This window comes from Myxine glutinosa, chromosome 3 (genome assembly GCF_964187855.1).
Source record: "Myxine glutinosa chromosome 3, kmMyxGlut1.1, whole genome shotgun sequence".
In the NCBI taxonomy this organism is placed as follows: Eukaryota; Metazoa; Chordata; class Myxini; order Myxiniformes; family Myxinidae; genus Myxine; species Myxine glutinosa.
In genome coordinates this window covers 188677571-188694538 of record NC_136263.1, presented here as the reverse complement: position 1 = coordinate 188694538, position 16968 = coordinate 188677571, and the positions used below count along the sequence as shown (strand labels likewise).

Here is a 16968-nt window from a genome sequence, read left to right as displayed (position 1 = left end):
CTTTTTTTCTCTTTCTCTTTTTTTTCTTTCTCTCTTTTTTTTTCTTTCTCTCTTTTTTTTCTCTTTCTCTTTTTTTTCTTTCTCTCTTTTTTTCTCTCTTCCTCTCTTTTTTCTTTCTTGCTCTCTTATTTCTTCTTTCTCTTTTTTTTCTCTTTCTCACTTTTTTCTCTCTTACTCTCTTTTTTCTCTCTTGCTCTCTTTTTTCTTCTTTCTCTTTTTTGTCTTTCTCTCTTTTTTTCTTTCTCTCTTTTTTTCTCTTTCTCTTTTTTTTCTCTTTCTTTTTTTTCTCTTTCTCTTTTTTGTCTTTCTCTTTTTTCTCTCTTTCTCTCTTTTTTCTTCTCTTTCTCTCTTTTTTCTTCTCTTTCTCTCTTTTTTTCTCTCTTCCTCTCTTTTTCTTCTCTTGCTCTCTTATTTCTTCTCTTTCTCTTTTTTCTCTTTCTCACTTTTTTCTCTTTTTTCTCTCTTGCTCTCTTTTTCCTTTCTCTTTTTTCTCTTTCTCTCTTTTTTTCTCTTTCGCTTTTTTTCTCTTTCTCTTTTTTTTCTCTCTTTTTTTCTTTCTCTCTTTTTTCTCTCTTTTTTCTCTCTTTCTCTCTTTTTTCTCTTTCTCTCTTTTTTCTTCTCTTTCTCTCTTTTTTCTCTCTTCCTCTCTTTTTTCTTCTCTCTTGCTCTCTTATTTATTCTTTCTCTTTTTTTCTCTTTCTCACTTTTTTCTCTCTTACTCTCTTTTTTCTTCTCTTTCTCTTTTTTCTCTTTCTCTCTTTTTTTCTCTTTCTCTCTTTTTTTTTTTCTTTCTCTCTTTCCCTCACTTAAAAATGCCTTTAATCTGTCTGCGGAGAGCAACAGACCTTGTAATTTCACTTTATCGTGTGATTCCAATAATGATGAAAGATTTGGATTCCACCGAATCCAGTATGGACAGACATGTGATCTGGGGCTCCATCATGTAGAGGAGAGCACTGCACCATTGAGCTTTGGAAGGAGCTCTGATATTTCAAGGAAAAACTTTGAATGACTGAGGAGGTTCAGTCTGTCCTCCTAAGGATGATTTTGGAGGCCAGCTTTGCTATATGGTCGGCCCAGGAGAGATGATTTGTTGACCGAGGCTAAGAAGTTCAAGAGACTGAACCTCTTCTTGTGGCTGACCATGGAAAAGATGTGTGGGTTAGTTTGACAATTCTGGAGCAACAGAATGAGACTGTGAGATTTTACAGGATTGAAGGACTTATTCCATTTACCCGATCAGCCTATAATAATTTCTACCTCAGCAGAATAATGCAGCTGCTTGTCTGCCTGATCAGTAGGATAGGGGTGCTGTATGACACAATGTGGCATCAATTGGAAAAGGGAGAAGGTTTTTCAAGAGCATCTGAAAGGTCGTTTCTGTAGATGAGGAATAAGATTGCGTTGGGGCATTCCAACCACCGCAGGGAGAGTAGATGAGTGGAAAGGGTTCCATTAATAGTAATGTTGACTGCATGAGTGGAGGAAGTCAAAGTCCAGGATTGAAGGTAATGTTATATGCTCCAGGTATAGAGCTTGGCAAACAAACCAGGATTCCAGAAGGTGTTGAATACCTGAGATATTATATGTTCAAGGAGAGGCTCTCGACCTTGCATTTGAGATTTCGGGCCTCTAGCCATTGCTGAGAGAGGAGCAGCAGCACGTGCACAGTTGTGACTGGGGACAGCATTTTAACTGATGGTCAGAGATGAAGCTTTGTGAAAACGGGAGACTTGACATTGACAGCAATGATGGATTATATGACTTTGCTTCCTATTGTAAACGAGCTTACTGGTCTGTGGTTGATATGATCTGTTTTTTCACCCATCTTGTGGACTGGAGTGATATTTGCTGACTTCCAGGTAGACTGTGGGTGGCCAAATGCAGGATAGGCTGAATAGTGCAGACTGAGAAGCAGACCAGGATTTGAGATCTGGCCTTGTCTGATCTGATCTGGCCTAGTCGCTGAAGCAGGTTCGAGTATGCACAGAAATTTCCTTACTTTGTTGGGTGAGAAAAGCACGAAGTTGTTTGCCACTGTTTCGGAGTGGGTAAGATGGGAACAACTGGATAGGTTTTTTGGTACATGAGAATTGGAGGTAAACATAGTTAACACATTCTGCCTGATCTCGGGAAGAGATCCGAGAAGGTCTCTCTTCCTCTCTCTTCATCGCAATCTCAGTGATGGCACTTTTGGTGGATGGGAGGAGTACACCAGAGACAGACCGGAAAAGGCACCACCATTATTTTGTGGAAGGAGACCACATGAAGAGTTTGGCTGAGATTTGCAAGATGTGTTTTGACTTACCTGACTGAAGTTGGACGCACATGTGTGAGTCATGAATTCACGAACTCACTCTGTTGGGTTCATTTCCCCTCTTTAAAAATGCGAGCTACTAGACCACACTGCCTCCCACAGGATTTGACTGTGTAGTTCGATTTTTCAAGGAAAGACTTGGATAGACAGAGGATGCCCAGTCTGCAGCTGGTGTTTTTTAGGCCAGCATTGCAAGGTATGTGGTTGGTCCAGGAAATGTCATGGCTGATGCTCGAAGTTCAAGAGGCTGAACCTCCTCCAGTGGCTGACAATGGAAATAGAGAGGTGCATTCGTTTGACGATTCTTCCTGATCAACAAGGCGAGACTGGCATTATTTCAAGTACGAATAGCCTGATTAAAAAGAAAAGAAATTACCAGTGGTCACCATGAGGATTATGGCAGAATGCAAGTGGTGGACAAGATGGATACACACGGAAAATTTTCAGAGTGGGTGGGGTTGGTTTTTGACGGGTGTGGAAATATGATGGCTTTGGATGGGGGACGACCTGAGATGGTGGTGATCAGCTGCTTTGAAGACCGGGAGGGAAGAATGAGATTGAAGAGTGTGTGGAAGGCAGTTCCACAGGCAGGAAATAGAGGAATAAATGAGTGGATGTGAGCAGTGGTTCTGCATTTAGGCAGTTTCACTAGGAGGGGGTTGCTGGTGGAACATGTGCGTGTATGGCAGGTACTTAGGGGGGCGGGAGGGGAAGATGGCACATAGCACAGGTAGGGCAGAAGGGGCAACATCAGAAATGAGGTGGAAGAAGAAAGAGACCACCGACCTGCCAGTAATGGCAAAGTGATAGGCCCATAGATTTGGCTTCATCGCAAGAGATTCCAATGCTCTTGAAAGCCTTGGTTTCCATTGCATCGAGTTGAGCAAGATGTGAGGCAGGTGAGCCAGCCCAGAGGGGAGAGCAGTACTTCAAGCTGCAGATGAAAGCCTTGTGGGTGGATAGCAGCTCTGTCATGCAAAGTTGTTCCTTGGCACATGTGAGGATGCCCATCTGGCTTTGGGGGTCAGCTTTGAAATGTGGCTTGCCCAAAAGAGATCATGGCTTAGAGTGATACCCAAGAGTTTGAGTGATAGTCCAGCAACTAAGCTAAATATAGCATAACAATTGTGCATTTTGTGAGGAAAGCACCAAATTTGGCACACTAGTAGACTATCATATTATGAAAAGATCTGGATATTGGGCCATCTCAGATTCAGAGATTTGATTTTTGCAAGATTTGCAGATTTTGCAGATTTGCAAGCTGAGATTGCAACGCCAGGGACGGCCGACTCCTTCCTGCGAGCTGCCCACGTCACCCGCACAAGAAGAGCTCATCAAATCACTGCAGCGGCACTGCACATCCTGCAACACCGTCCTTATGAACGCCACTGTATGACATATGCTGATGATGCAGAAGACCTGCCTGAGTTCGAAGACTGGTGTCACCAGGCAGAGAGGAGAAGACATTCCCAACTTTCAGTACTGGGCACCTGTGCTGGAACTAGAGATGTTGGTACTGGTCTACGTGCGTTCTCTGCGGCAGGCTTCATTCACGATGTACCTTGATGCCCTGACGGAACTGGTCCCATGGTTCCATGCCTTAGACCACACACACTATGCCAGGTGGGTCCCTGTTCACCTGAGGGACATGGTTGCACTCCCAATGAAGCACCCAGATGTAGCCAGAGAATTCAGGGCTGGCAACTTCACTGTACAGAAGACGAAGAAGGTGTTCTCTTCCATCCCAATCGAATCGAAATCTTGCAAAAATCAAATCTCTGAATCTGAGATGGCCCAATATCCAGATCTTTTCATAATATGATAGTCTACTAGTGTGCCAAATTTGGTGCTTTCCTCACAAAATGCACAATTGTTATGCTAAGTTGCCCCACTATGACTGAACTTCTTCAAGAGAGTTGTTGAGAAAGTAGATGGGAGCATTTTTGGAATGGTCTTTTTAGAGAGAGTGAGTGTGTGGTATTTATCACGATTGAAAGACATCTTCCAGTTGTTTGACCAGTTTGTCATTTTTGTCAAGGTCTGAGGAGAGGGAAGAGGCTGCTGCCTGTCTGTCAGAAGGATGAGGGATGTCACGGCAGAGTGGAGTTATCAGCAAAGAGATAAAGAGGATTTTCGAGAGTCAGTGAGATCATTGATGAAGATTAAGAACAAGATGGGGCTGACAACACTGCCTTGGGGTACTCCAGCCTTGACAGGGAGTGGAGAAGAAAGTGATCTGTTCAGAGCCACACGTTGACTACAAGAGTGGAGGAAGTCAGTAATCCAAGAGTGGAGATGGCCTTGGATTCCATAGGCAGACAGTTTGGAGTTTGGGTTATGACACTTTTGCTGTATAAAGGTCATGTGACTTGTCTTCTTAAATGCATGCATAAAAATCATAGGGGACCCTTTAAGTGTGTGATAAATTCATAAGATATTGCGTTAAAAAGCATTTGTTTGTACAACTCTTCAGCAATTCTTCAGACATCCCCTCGTGCAGCTGAAATGGAGGCAGTCGTTGCATGCAATTGTGTGTCAGCACGGCAACAATGGTTCTTCCGATTGCGGGTTTGGACTTCTTGACCTCAGAATTACCATAATTTGTACCATTCCGGCTGATGGTGTAAAATGAATAGTTTTATATTGTACTTTGTGACTGCCCTGCATTAAGATATCATGTTTACCTTGGGTGATTGTATAGTAAGGTGTGCCTCAAATCATATCCTGACTGGTGATAATCTTACAAAATAACTGGTCTTTTCACCAATTCTCCCTTGCTAGATTGGTCAATCTCCCTTGGTATCTCAATAACTGGTCAATCTCCCTTGCTAGAGGAGATTGGATTTCATTTGTGTGCACTTGTACGTCTGTCGGCACATAATGTTTTAAGATATAAGGTATGCTAAAAACTTCAGCTGGTGGTAGCTAGTATCACATGTCATCTTTTTGAACCCAGTACGTCTATAAAGGATGTACAGTACTATTACAATGTGAGCGCATTTATCGAGGTTGGCTACGTACGACATAAAAAGTGAAACATTTGAGCCCCTTCTCTGTCCCGTCCCGTCCCGTCCCATCCCCCCCCACCCCGCTTAACCCCTCTTCCCCCACTACCCCTTTTCCCGTTCTTCGTCTTCCTTCTGACTTTCCTTAACTTTCACACCTTTGCTTCCCCTCTGTTCTTCTCCTCTCTTCCCCCATTCACATCCTTTGAAAAACAAGTGAATCCACTTGGATTCCGCCCAGGTTGGCACATGGAAATTATGATGTAGCATAATTATCATCTCGGGTCAAGATTTGAAATTATGCCATGGTTTTTGTAAAATTGCTACGAGTATTCACATTATGTACTTTCACCAAAACATACATCATCATAGAAACATACATAGAATTTGGGTCCTCTGGGTCATTTGGGTCCTCTGGGTCATTTGGGTCCTCTGGGTCATTTGGGTCCTCTGGGTCATTTGGGTCCTCTGGGTCATTTGGGTCCTCTGGGTCATTTGGGTCCTCTGGGTCATTTGGGTCCTCTGGGTCATTTGGGTCCTCTGGGTCATTTGGGTCCTCTGGGTCATTTGGGTCCTCTGGGTCATTTGGGTCCTCTGGGTCATTTGGGTCCTCTGGGTCATTTGGGTCCTCTGGGTCATTTGGGTCCTCTGGGTCATTTGGGTCCTCTGGGTCATTTGGGTCCTCTGGGTCATTTGGGTCCTCTGGGTCATTTGGGTCCTCTGGGTCCTCTGGGTCATTTGGGTCCTCTGGGTCATTTGGGTCCTCTGGGTCATTTGGGGCCTCTGGGTCCTCTGGGTCATTTGGGTCATTTGGGTCCTCTGGGTCATTTGGGTCCTCTGGGTCATTTGGGTCCTCTGGGTCATTTGGGTCCTCTGGGTCATTTGGGTCCTCTGGGTCATTTGGGGCCTCTGGGTCATTTGGGTCCTCTGGGTCCTCTGGGTCATTTGGGTCCTCTGGGTCATTTGGGTCCTCTGGGTCATTTGGGTCCTCTGGGTCATTTGGGTCCTCTGGGTCATTTGGGTCCTCTGGGTCATTTGGGTCCTCTGGGTCATTTGGGTCCTCTGGGTCATTTGGGTCCTCTGGGTCATTTGGGTCCTCTGGGTCATTTGGGTCCTCTGGGTCATTTGGGTCCTCTGGGTCATTTGGGTCCTCTGGGTCATTTGGGTCCTCTGGGTCATTTGGGTCCACTGGGTCATTTGGGTCCTCTGGGTCATTTGGGTCATTTGGGTCCTCTGGGTCATTTGGGTCCTCTGGGTCATTTGGGTCATTTGGGTCCTCTGGTTCATTTGGGTCCTCTGGGTCATTTGGGTCCTCTGGGTCATTTGGGTCCTCTGGGTCATTTGGGTCCTCTGGGTCATTTGGGTCCTATATTCCTATCCTATAACATATATATCCTATAACCTATCCTATATATATCCTATATCATATAACATATATCCTATATATCCTATAACATAACATATAACAAATATATCCTATATTATGTACTAGCGAGCGGCCGCGTACCAGCCAAAGGGGTAGCCCATGGTTAGCCTAAATATAGATTTCATGACGTCATGTTTACACATCTGAGCGACAGAAACTGGCTACACATCTGAGCGACAGAAACGGAGCTTCACTTTTGGAGAGACAGAAATTCCCAGGCAAACGCTATAACGCACCAGGTTTACAACCTGTGCGTTAATAAAAATAACAAGTACAGATACATTCAAAGTACACCGCCCCCATGCCAAATAATTAAATATTATACAGCACGGCATTGCCGGGGCGCCTCCGGCACCCGGCAATACCGCAGTGCAGCTCATAGAGGCTGCATTGGGAGGGAGAGGTGTACACGAATTGATTGATTAATTGTATAATTAAAATCAATAAAAGATTATCACAAAATATTTTCTTAATCAATTGGCTAATGGCATAACTAAACCACTAGTGCTTCATCCGAAGATGTATCTTTTAGAAATTCAATTAAATAACTCATTAATAAATAATTAATTGATTAATCAATAAATAATTAATCGATTAATCAATAAATAATTAATCGATTAAATGATTAATCAATAAATCAAAAATATCCTTGATAGTCACATCACTTGGTCATGTCCAAATATTAGCTTCCCAGCTCAAAAGGTGCCTGAGATATTGGCCAAATGAGAAAGAAAATAAATAAATGATCAATAATGAAAATAAATAAATAATAATCATGAAAAAATTAAATTATTAATCAATTCGGTCACAGAACACATAAACCACCACCATTTCATCAGAATCTGTAACCTAAAAAAAAAAATTTTAGTCATTAATCGAATAATTAAATAATTAATTGATTAATTGATTAATTAATAAATCAAAAATAGCCTGTGCAGCCAAATCACCTGGTCATTGGCATGTCCAAATATCAGCTTCCTAACTCAAAAGGTGCCTGAGTTAATGGTCAGAAGAGAAAGGAAATTTGATTAATTAAATAAGTACTTAATTAATCGCTAATAATTAAATAACTCCTCAATTAATTGATTATTCAAAAAACTAAAAACACCGTTTTTGACAAAGAACTTGCTCACTACTGTGCTAACATTTCAGCTTCCTAGCTCAAAGGATGGCTGAGATATCGCCCAGACAAACAAACAAGAAAGAAAGAAACAAGAAAACAAACAAGTACAGATACATTCGAAGTACACCGCCCCATGCCAAATAATTAAATATCCTACAGCGCGGCATTGCCGGGGCGCCTCTGGCGCCCGGCAATACCGCAGTGCACCTCATAGAGGCTGCATTGGGAGGGAGAGGTGTACGCTAATTGATTGATTAATTGTATAATTAAAATCAATAAAAGATTATCACAAAATATTTTCTTAATCAATTGGCTAAAAGCATAACTAAACCACAAGTGCTTCATCCGAAGATGTATCTTTTAGGAATTTAATTAAATAAGCCATTAATAAAAAATTAAATAATGACATTGATTAATCAATAATTAATCAATTAATCAATAAATAATTAATCGATTAAATGATTAATCAATAAATCAAAAATATCCTTGATAGCCACATCACTTGGTCAGTCAGGTCCAAATATTAGCCTCCCAGCTCAAAAGGTGCCTGAGATATTGGCCAAATGAGAAAGAAAATAAATAAATGATTAATAATGAAAATAAATAAATAAAAATCATTAAAAAAATTAAATTATTAATCAATTCGGTCACAGAACACATAAACCACCACCATTTCATCAAATTCTGTAACAAAAAAATATATATATATTTGGTCATTAATCGAATAATTAAATAATTAATCGAAAAATTAATTAATAAATCAAAAATAGCCTTTGCAGCCAAATCACCTGGACATTGGCATGTCCAAATATCAGCTTCCTAACTCAAAAGGTGCCTGAGTTAATGGTCAGAAGAGAAAGGAAATTTGATTAATTAAATAAGGACTTAATTAATCGCTAATAATTAAATAACTCCTCAATTAATTGATTAATCAAAAAACAAAAAATACTGTTTTTGACAAAGCACTTGCTCACTATTGTGCCGAAATTTCAGCTTCCTTGCTCAAAGGATGGCTGAGATATCGCCCGGACAACCAAGAAAACAAACAAACAAACAAACAACCAGAGTGAAAACTGAGTGCTCCCTTTCAGCGTGCGTCACTGCCGAGCCCCCTTCGGTGCCCGGCAATGACGATTTGCAATGCCTGGAGATGGCATAGGAAAGGTGCGGTGTACAACATGATATAACGTGAATCTCGTCATGTGCTAAAATATCAATGATGCCCAAGTTCAGTTTGAAATTCATTTTGCTTCTTGTGGAGCTTGCATTTGCTACTCAACACTTGTGTTTGTTTCCTTTTGTGATTTTTTTTTCCCCAACACTTTAGAGAGCTCAAGACTTAGGCTACGGGCGCTCCCTGTTTGAACGGCTGTTGCTGTGTCTGCAAGACAACCAAGACTGGTGTCCTATTTCTCTGAATGTGCAGTGTCGCATGCACCATGCCATTTGCTCCTTCCCATCAGCTCACTTCTACAACAACATGTTGCTAACAGACTTGTAAGACCCACTCTTCCTTCCTCACCCTTTTGTTAAATGTTGTGTGCTTCCAAAGGGTCTTCCGTTGTTTATCGGTTGAGTGGGCAGCATATTAATATCTATATAATGGAGGGAAAGTATGTTGTCAGTTTCATATACTCCAAGAGGAATTGACCAAGGAAGCTGTAACTTTCAGGAATTAATGAGTGCTCCCTGAAGTTGTGCAAGTTTTGTTTGATTCAATGAAGTTGTGAAAAAATTTTTTTTTGCCCATCTTGGCATTTTCTTCCTTTGGGGGAAGGGGTGTGTGCAATTGGAATTATCCGAGCTATATAACCACATTGCATTATATATACACACAAAAGCAGTATGCATGTTTTTGCTTCATATACGTAACCCTGGTTATATTTTATTTTCAGGAGGGATTGAAGCAGTGGTTTGTTGCCTATACACCGCCCAGATGAAGAGACTTGTTAAAAGAACGTGTTGCATGCTTGGAACAAGATCACCTGCCTGTAGGGCGGGTTCTCTGCTCGTGAAAGTAAATGAAGTGAATATGTGGAGTTTGGATACATTCGTGCACCGCCTCTTGGACCTCTTTGTCGGAGGATCGGAAAATTGTTCCACCAAGCGCCTCTTTGTGGGCCAAATATGTGGTAATCTGAAGGGGCGAGGTCTGATAAGTAGGATTGATGAGGAAGACACTCAAAATGCAGGTCCTTGATTGTTGTAGCTGTAGCGCGGCCAGTATGGGGCCGAGCATTGTCATGCTGCATCAAAACACCGGTAGTGAGTAGTCCACGACGTTTTGATCTGATTGGTATTTTCAGATCATTTTTAAGGAGGTCGCAGTATGATGCACTGGTGACTGTGGTCCATCTGGGCATGTAATGCTCTACAAGTGGGCCTAGGCTATCCCAGAAGAGCATCAGCATCACTTTTCCAGCAGACGGCTGTGTGCGGAATTTTTTGGGCTTCGGTGAAGTTGAATGGCGCCACTCTTGGCTTGCCCTCTTCGTTTCTGGCTGAAAGTAGTGGACCCAGCTTTCATCCCCAGTCACTACTCGCTGTAAGAAAGCGTCGCCTTCTGTTTTGTAACGTCGCCGAAGTTCTTCAAATGTGTCCACTCACCGTTCTTTCAGTTCGGATGCGAGTTGTCTAGGCACCCACCTTGCAGACACTTTGCGGAACCCCAGCACGTTGTGAATGACATGGTGTGCTGAACCATGGCTAATGTTCAATTCGGAGACCACTATATCCAGCGTAATGCGACGGTTTTCCCTTAGCATGCACTCAACTCCTGCAACCATTTATGGTGTGAGGCCGGCCCAAGCGAGCAGCGTCTGCAACACTGGACACTCCACCTTTAAACTTCCAGTCATACACCTGCTGCAGCGATAAACATGCATCACCATATTGCATCTTCATTCTGCGATGGATTTCACTGGGATTCACACCATCACTTCCCAAGAAGCGGATGACAGAACGTTGCTCCTCCCTGGTGCATGCTTCTGAGGGAACAGCCATCTTGGAACTGCTCTGCTGACATCATACACTCAATGTTGCCAGATCTAAAACAGGCAAAACATGACTCTTACCCATATATATAACATATGTCGTCTACAACTACACACATTACATTCTCGAATTTATAATCGCCATTTTAAGGTTACTTATTGACTGGCCCTTGTATGTTGTGAGAAGCTCAGCAGTGCCCAGAAAGGATGCAACAGAGGATGCCCAGTCAGTGACTGGCTTTGGAGGCCAGCTTGGAAATGTGGTTTTCCCAGGCAAGATCATGGCAGATAGTGAGACCCAAAAGCCTGAGTGACAGAACTTCTTTGAAAGGATTATTGGGAGGGTTGTCGAGACGGTCTTTTCGGAGAGACATAGCAAGAGTGTGAGATTTGTCAGGATTGAAAGACATGTTCCACTTGTTTGACCAGTTTGTGATTTTGTCCAGGTCTGCAGAGAGTGAAGAGGTGGCAGACTGCCGATCTGAGGGTTGAGATATGGAGCGGCCGAGAGTGGAGTCATCAGCAAAAGATAGAGAGGATTTTCCAGAGGGTCGGAGAGGTCATTGATGAAGACCTTAAAAAGCACAGGGTCCAGAACACTGCTTTGAGGAACTCCAGCCTGAACAGTAAGAGAAGATGAGAGAATTCCACTCAGAACCACACATTGACTACAACAGGAGAGGAAGTCCGCGAGCCATGCGTTTGGTCTAAAGAAAAGAAAGGAAGGGAGAGGGAGGGCGAGAAATTATTTTTATTTGGATCTTTCTCTTCGTTGTATATTATTTGCAATTCAGCATCTAAAAAGGCTGTGATGAATATCCCATTGACAATCTCCCCCTCACTCCCTGATTATATAGCTAGGCCAGTATATATACACAGCCTGAATATTTTTTTCCCCATTAACCAAAGCTGATGTTGGGTTTTGTTTTTTTTTGGCAATTACACAAAGATTGATATTCCTGTCAGCGAAGCGACCGGTCTTGTATTCTAGTGCAAAAAAAATTACCGGCGGCTGATAATGCACCCCTGCAGAATTAATTACAAAAAAGGAAACTAAATGAATGTCCAGTTGTTCTCCTCAGTGCAAAAACTCTATTTCTCCTCAGTGATATTTTCTTCTTTAAAATTCTCAATAACACTCATCAAGCTTTACCCCCTTCCTCTGCAGGTTTTTGTACTCCCCCACCTCTCCCTCCACCCCCCTTTTTGTTTTTTTCTTCCATTGCTGTTTCATCCCGTTTTCCTTTCGTCTTCTTTCAGCTGATTTCTAGCTGTATTTGAGCTTGTACATATAGCTTGTTCACCCCCCTGTGTCGTCCTCCTCTGCCTCCCCTTGCTGTCATTCTTCTCACCCATTCGTTCTCAGAGTATCCCTCTGCCCTCCCTACTTGGTATTTTCCTGCATTCCCATTGTTCAGTTCTGGTGTTTGATATTGGTCTTCTGTGAGTCTCAATTTTCTATATAAAAGTAAATCGCTTGCTCTTTTTGTGTGTTGTGCAGAGCGTTGGAGCACTCCAAGAGCCAGTTTTCTGGGCCTCCCTACATTGTGTTTGATGTCAAGGACAGTAAAGAACAATGTGACGAGATGTGAGCATCTTCATGGCAGGCATTTTTTTGTTGTTTTTTTTTTGCTTTTTATATGCCTCTGCCCCGAAGGTGGCCGGAGTCATTATGTTTTCGGGTTGTACGTCCGTCCGTACGGGCTAAACCTCTTTTTTCTCAGCAGCCACATGTCCAATTGAGAATAAACTTTCAGGGTAGGAGTGACCCCCATGCAGAATGTTTTTCTCATAACTGTGACGTCATCGGTCACGTGGTATGGCAGCCATCTTGGAATAAAGGCAAATAATTTTTGTTGGAAACTGCTAAATGGAAAAAATTGAAACTTGCCACATTGTCAAGTACTCCCAATGGGGAACAAAAGCATGATAATGATATCATAGGTGAAGTGGTATACCAGCCAATAATGTTTTAATCGAATTCCTTATCCTAAAAATCTGAAATTGCATGCACATGATCTGTGACCCATTTGTATTGAAATATTAAATTTATGACATCATGGGTCACAAGGTTTAGCCGCCATATTGGATTTAACCTCAAACCTTAAAAAAACACCTTCTCCCAAACCACTAAATCCATTGACACGAAACCTTTCATGTGTCATTCACTGGGCATGGCGATTAAAAGATGATCACGAAAATATCATTGGTCACATGGTTTGTGAGGCAGCCATATTGGATTGAATGAAAATATTAAATAATTATATCTCTGAAACTGCTTACCTTATTGATGCAAAATTTTGCAAATATCATCTAACACCATTGTTGCATATATTTTGAAAATGATGACATCGTAGGTCATGTGGTTTGGCAGCCATCTTGGACGAACCTTATCTGATCAACACGAAACTTCACAAACTTATGGGTATGGGAAAGTATGGAAATCTTCCCATACATATGCAGTGTCCATTTTTTTAAGGTCATATGTCATGTGGTGTGGCAGTCATATTAGCTTGAAAGCTGTTTTTTTTTTTTTTTTATCCCTTCTCTGAAACCGCTTCACCGATCAATGTGAATCTTGTCATGGCGGGTGAAAATGTGATACTTGAAAACAGCTGAAGGGATTAAATCAAACTTGTTTATTTTTAGGACTGAACGAGGCCATCTACCCATTGTGGGACTATGCGGAGGCAATTTGTCGACAGTCGCATTGCTCTCGTCTTTTTCAAGTGCATTTCATCTTTTGAATTTTTTTTGTGCATGGGTATTGGGTATCGAGGTTCATAGCATAACAAAGGGCAATGGATCTGCAGTTAAAATGGAGGCAAAGGGAAAATAGTGGCACAAGAGATGACCCACAGCTTAAGGTATACTGTTGAAAGCAGAGGAAGGACTTGGCCTGATGAGGAACTCCAAGGTAGCAGCCGGCTTTGCAGGCCAGTTTGGAAGTAAGATCTGCCCGGGACAGGTAACCAACCGGTGGTGAGACCCGGGCCCTCCAGAGACTGTACCTCTCCTGGAGGCTAACCACAGAAATAAGTTGGAGGCATTTGCTTGCCAGTCAATATGAACGGACAAAGTCAGAATGTCTTTGTTGCAATAAAATAAATATTCCACGTAGGGATTATTTCAAGTAGGGATTACAAGTTGATTATTTCCAACAGAGAAATTTATGTTGGCTCTCTCAAAAGGTTATGGACAGTCAAGACATTCATCAAGAAGTGGAAGGCATATGGTACCACCCTGCCTAGATCAAGTTGTCCCTCCAAACTGGATGACCAAGCAAAGAGGAGACCAATCGGAGGCCACCAAGAGGCCAATGGCAAATTTGAAATTGTTCCAGGCCTTTTTTGGCAAAGACTGTTCACTGTGTGTGTGCATGTGACAGCAATATCCCAAGCACTCCACAAGTCTGCCCTACACAGTAGGGTGGCATGAAGTAAGCCATTACTCAAAAAGGCCACCTTGAGTCTCATTTGAGGTATGCAAAAAACCACTCTGGAGATTCTGAAGCCATGTGGCAAAAAGTTTTGTGGTCTGACAAAACAAAGATGGAACATTTTGGCCTAAATGCAAAACATTAAGTTTGGTGCAAACCCAACACAGCACATCACCCAAAGAACACCCATCCCGATTGTGAAACATGGTGGTGGCAGCATCATGTTATGGGGATGTTTGTCATCAGCAGGGACTGGGGCACATGTCAGGATGGAAGGGAAAATGGATGGAGCAAAGTGCAGAAAAATCCTAGAGGAAAACCTGCTGCTCTCTGCAAGAAAGCTGAAATTGGTGGAATTTCACTTTTCAGCATGACAACGACCCGAAGCACACAGCCAAAGAAGCTACACTGGAGTGGTTAAGCAACAAAAAGATAAATGTCCTTGAGTGGCCCAGTCAGAGCCCCGACCTAAATCCAATCGAAAATCTGTGGCTTGACTTGAAGATTTCTGTCCATTATCGCTTCCCATACAACTTGACTGAGCTTGACCAGTTTTGTACAGAAGAATGGGCAAATATTGCACAATCAAGGTGTGCAAAGTTGGTAGAGACCTATCCCAACAGAGTTGTTGTTAGGGTTAGGGTTCGCTGTAATTGCTGTCAAAGGTGCTTCCACAAAGTATCAACTCAGGGGGGTGGACACTTATCCAACCAAGGTATTCTAGTTTTGTATTTTTAATTAATTTTCTACAATTTGTAGAATTTGTTTTTCACTTGGAATTGTGGGTTACGGTGTGTTAATAAAGGTGGAAAAGGCTGAATTAATGCAATTTAATTCCAGGCTCTAAGGCAACAAAAGGTGAAAAATTTGAAAGGGAGTCGAGAATGTCTATAGGCACTGTATATAAATATTTGTTTTATATCGATTGGCCTCAGTTCATTCTAACTTTGTTCTTCAGTTAGTGTCCTTGTTTAATTTTATTCTTCCCCTCTTCCCCCCCTCCCCCACCCCCCATCCCCAATTACCTCGTACTAGATGCTCTTTCCAGAATCCAGTTGAGGCACAGTTGGCTATTATCACAGCTGAATATTTGCTGCAGTGCGGAGTGCTCTCTGTCGCTGTACTCACACCATACACTGCACAATGTGTTTGCATCAATCGTATCCTCAGGAGCTCCTCACGTGACAGGTTTGTGAGATGCTTACTTCATTGGTGTTTTGCTTGTTTTTGATCATAATGGAGGGATTATATATCTTAGAAATAAAAATTATTTTCTGTGTGTTTGTGTGTGTGACAATTGCCAATCACAACCAGACTACTGGGCCAGTTGTCATCAAACTTCACATGGACTAACCCCCCTCCCGCCCCCCCCCCCCCCCCCCCCAACAGATTCAATTTGCATGTGTGTGTCTGATGCACTGCCTTCATTTTCTTTCTTCACCCCAGAAGTTGTAGAATCGAGGTTGGCAAAGTAGAGGGATTCCAAGGTCGCGAGAAAGATGCAGTTGTTCTTTCATGCGTTCATGCAAACGGGGAAGGATCTTCTACTAACATTAGACCATTGGATGCAAGTCAACTTAATTGTACAGGGTGAGGATTTTGTTGGTCCATGTACTGAGCCATGTGCGTTTCATTAGTGGCACATCATGTTTTCCCCAGATTAATCCCTTTTGCCCATGGAAATGATCAGCACTTGTCTTGTTCTTGCTTTTATTTGCATCTCTTTGCCCTTATAATAGTGTCACTGCTATTTAGACTTGAATGATGTGCAGTTGCAACGGTTTTTTTGTTTTTCATTCATGCTTCATTGAGTTGTATTAAATGTAATTGTTGCCGAGCATTTGATAGCAAGTTCAGGTTGAAGAAAGCTCTGTGCCTTAGACATGAACTACCCTGCTGTTTTCGTTTATAACCTAAAGATCCATGAATGATACGTCAACTGTACTGTAATTACGAGGGCACTCAACAACACGATTTCATATTAAGCTATCGGACTTTTGCAGGAGGAGCAGAACATTAAGGATACGCAACATCAGCATTATTTCGGTCATCGGATTGGTGTATTTGCCTTATCATTCGCATGTGGCAGATGGGGAGAATGTCAGGTTTGATCTAAGTATCTTGTTAAAAAAAGAAATGATTGCTCATAATAGACTTTTAACATCTGCCTTAGCCACCATAATCTGCTTATTTTGAATCTTTACTCGGTTGGTCTATGTATTTATGGTACAATTTACTGTGGCAGGTATAAGGATAGTGAGTGTGCTTACCTCTCGGCCATCCTGCCAGCCCAGGCATCTGAGATAAGTGACATAGACGTTGTCCTGCTCCTGTAAGCACTGGTCAATGGATTTTTGGTCAATGATAACCTGGGATTTTCTTTTCTTAAATTTGGATGATTTAGAGCAGAAGTGGAGAACTTTTCCTCGTCCGAAGGCCGTAACAGATATTGTTAATCTTGGTGCGCCCCGGATATATGCTTCGTGATTTGTTCGTAATTTAAACAATACAATATGCAGATAAGTAATGTTACTCAACATTCTGACTTCTGACTGAAAAGCATGGCACTCTGAGTCAACTTTCTGATTCATAACACTCGCCATGATATCAACCACGACCAATCCACAAACCACCAATATGTATGTATGTGTTTGATCAAAAACTT

The 16968-nt window shown here is 42.1% G+C and overlaps 1 protein-coding gene across 1 annotated transcript in view; it reads left to right on the top strand.

Annotated features, from left to right (window-relative positions):
• Positions 1–16968, top strand: part of LOC144891239 (regulator of nonsense transcripts 1-like) — a 64479-nt gene that overhangs the window by 23572 nt on the left and 23939 nt on the right. The window contains exons 2-5 of the mRNA XM_078773644.1: positions 9199–9368; positions 12366–12452; positions 15339–15491; positions 15750–15893. Coding sequence (XP_078629770.1) covers positions 9199–9368; positions 12366–12452; positions 15339–15491; positions 15750–15893 — 554 coding nt within the window. The remainder of the gene's footprint in view (positions 1–9198; positions 9369–12365; positions 12453–15338; positions 15492–15749; positions 15894–16968) is intronic.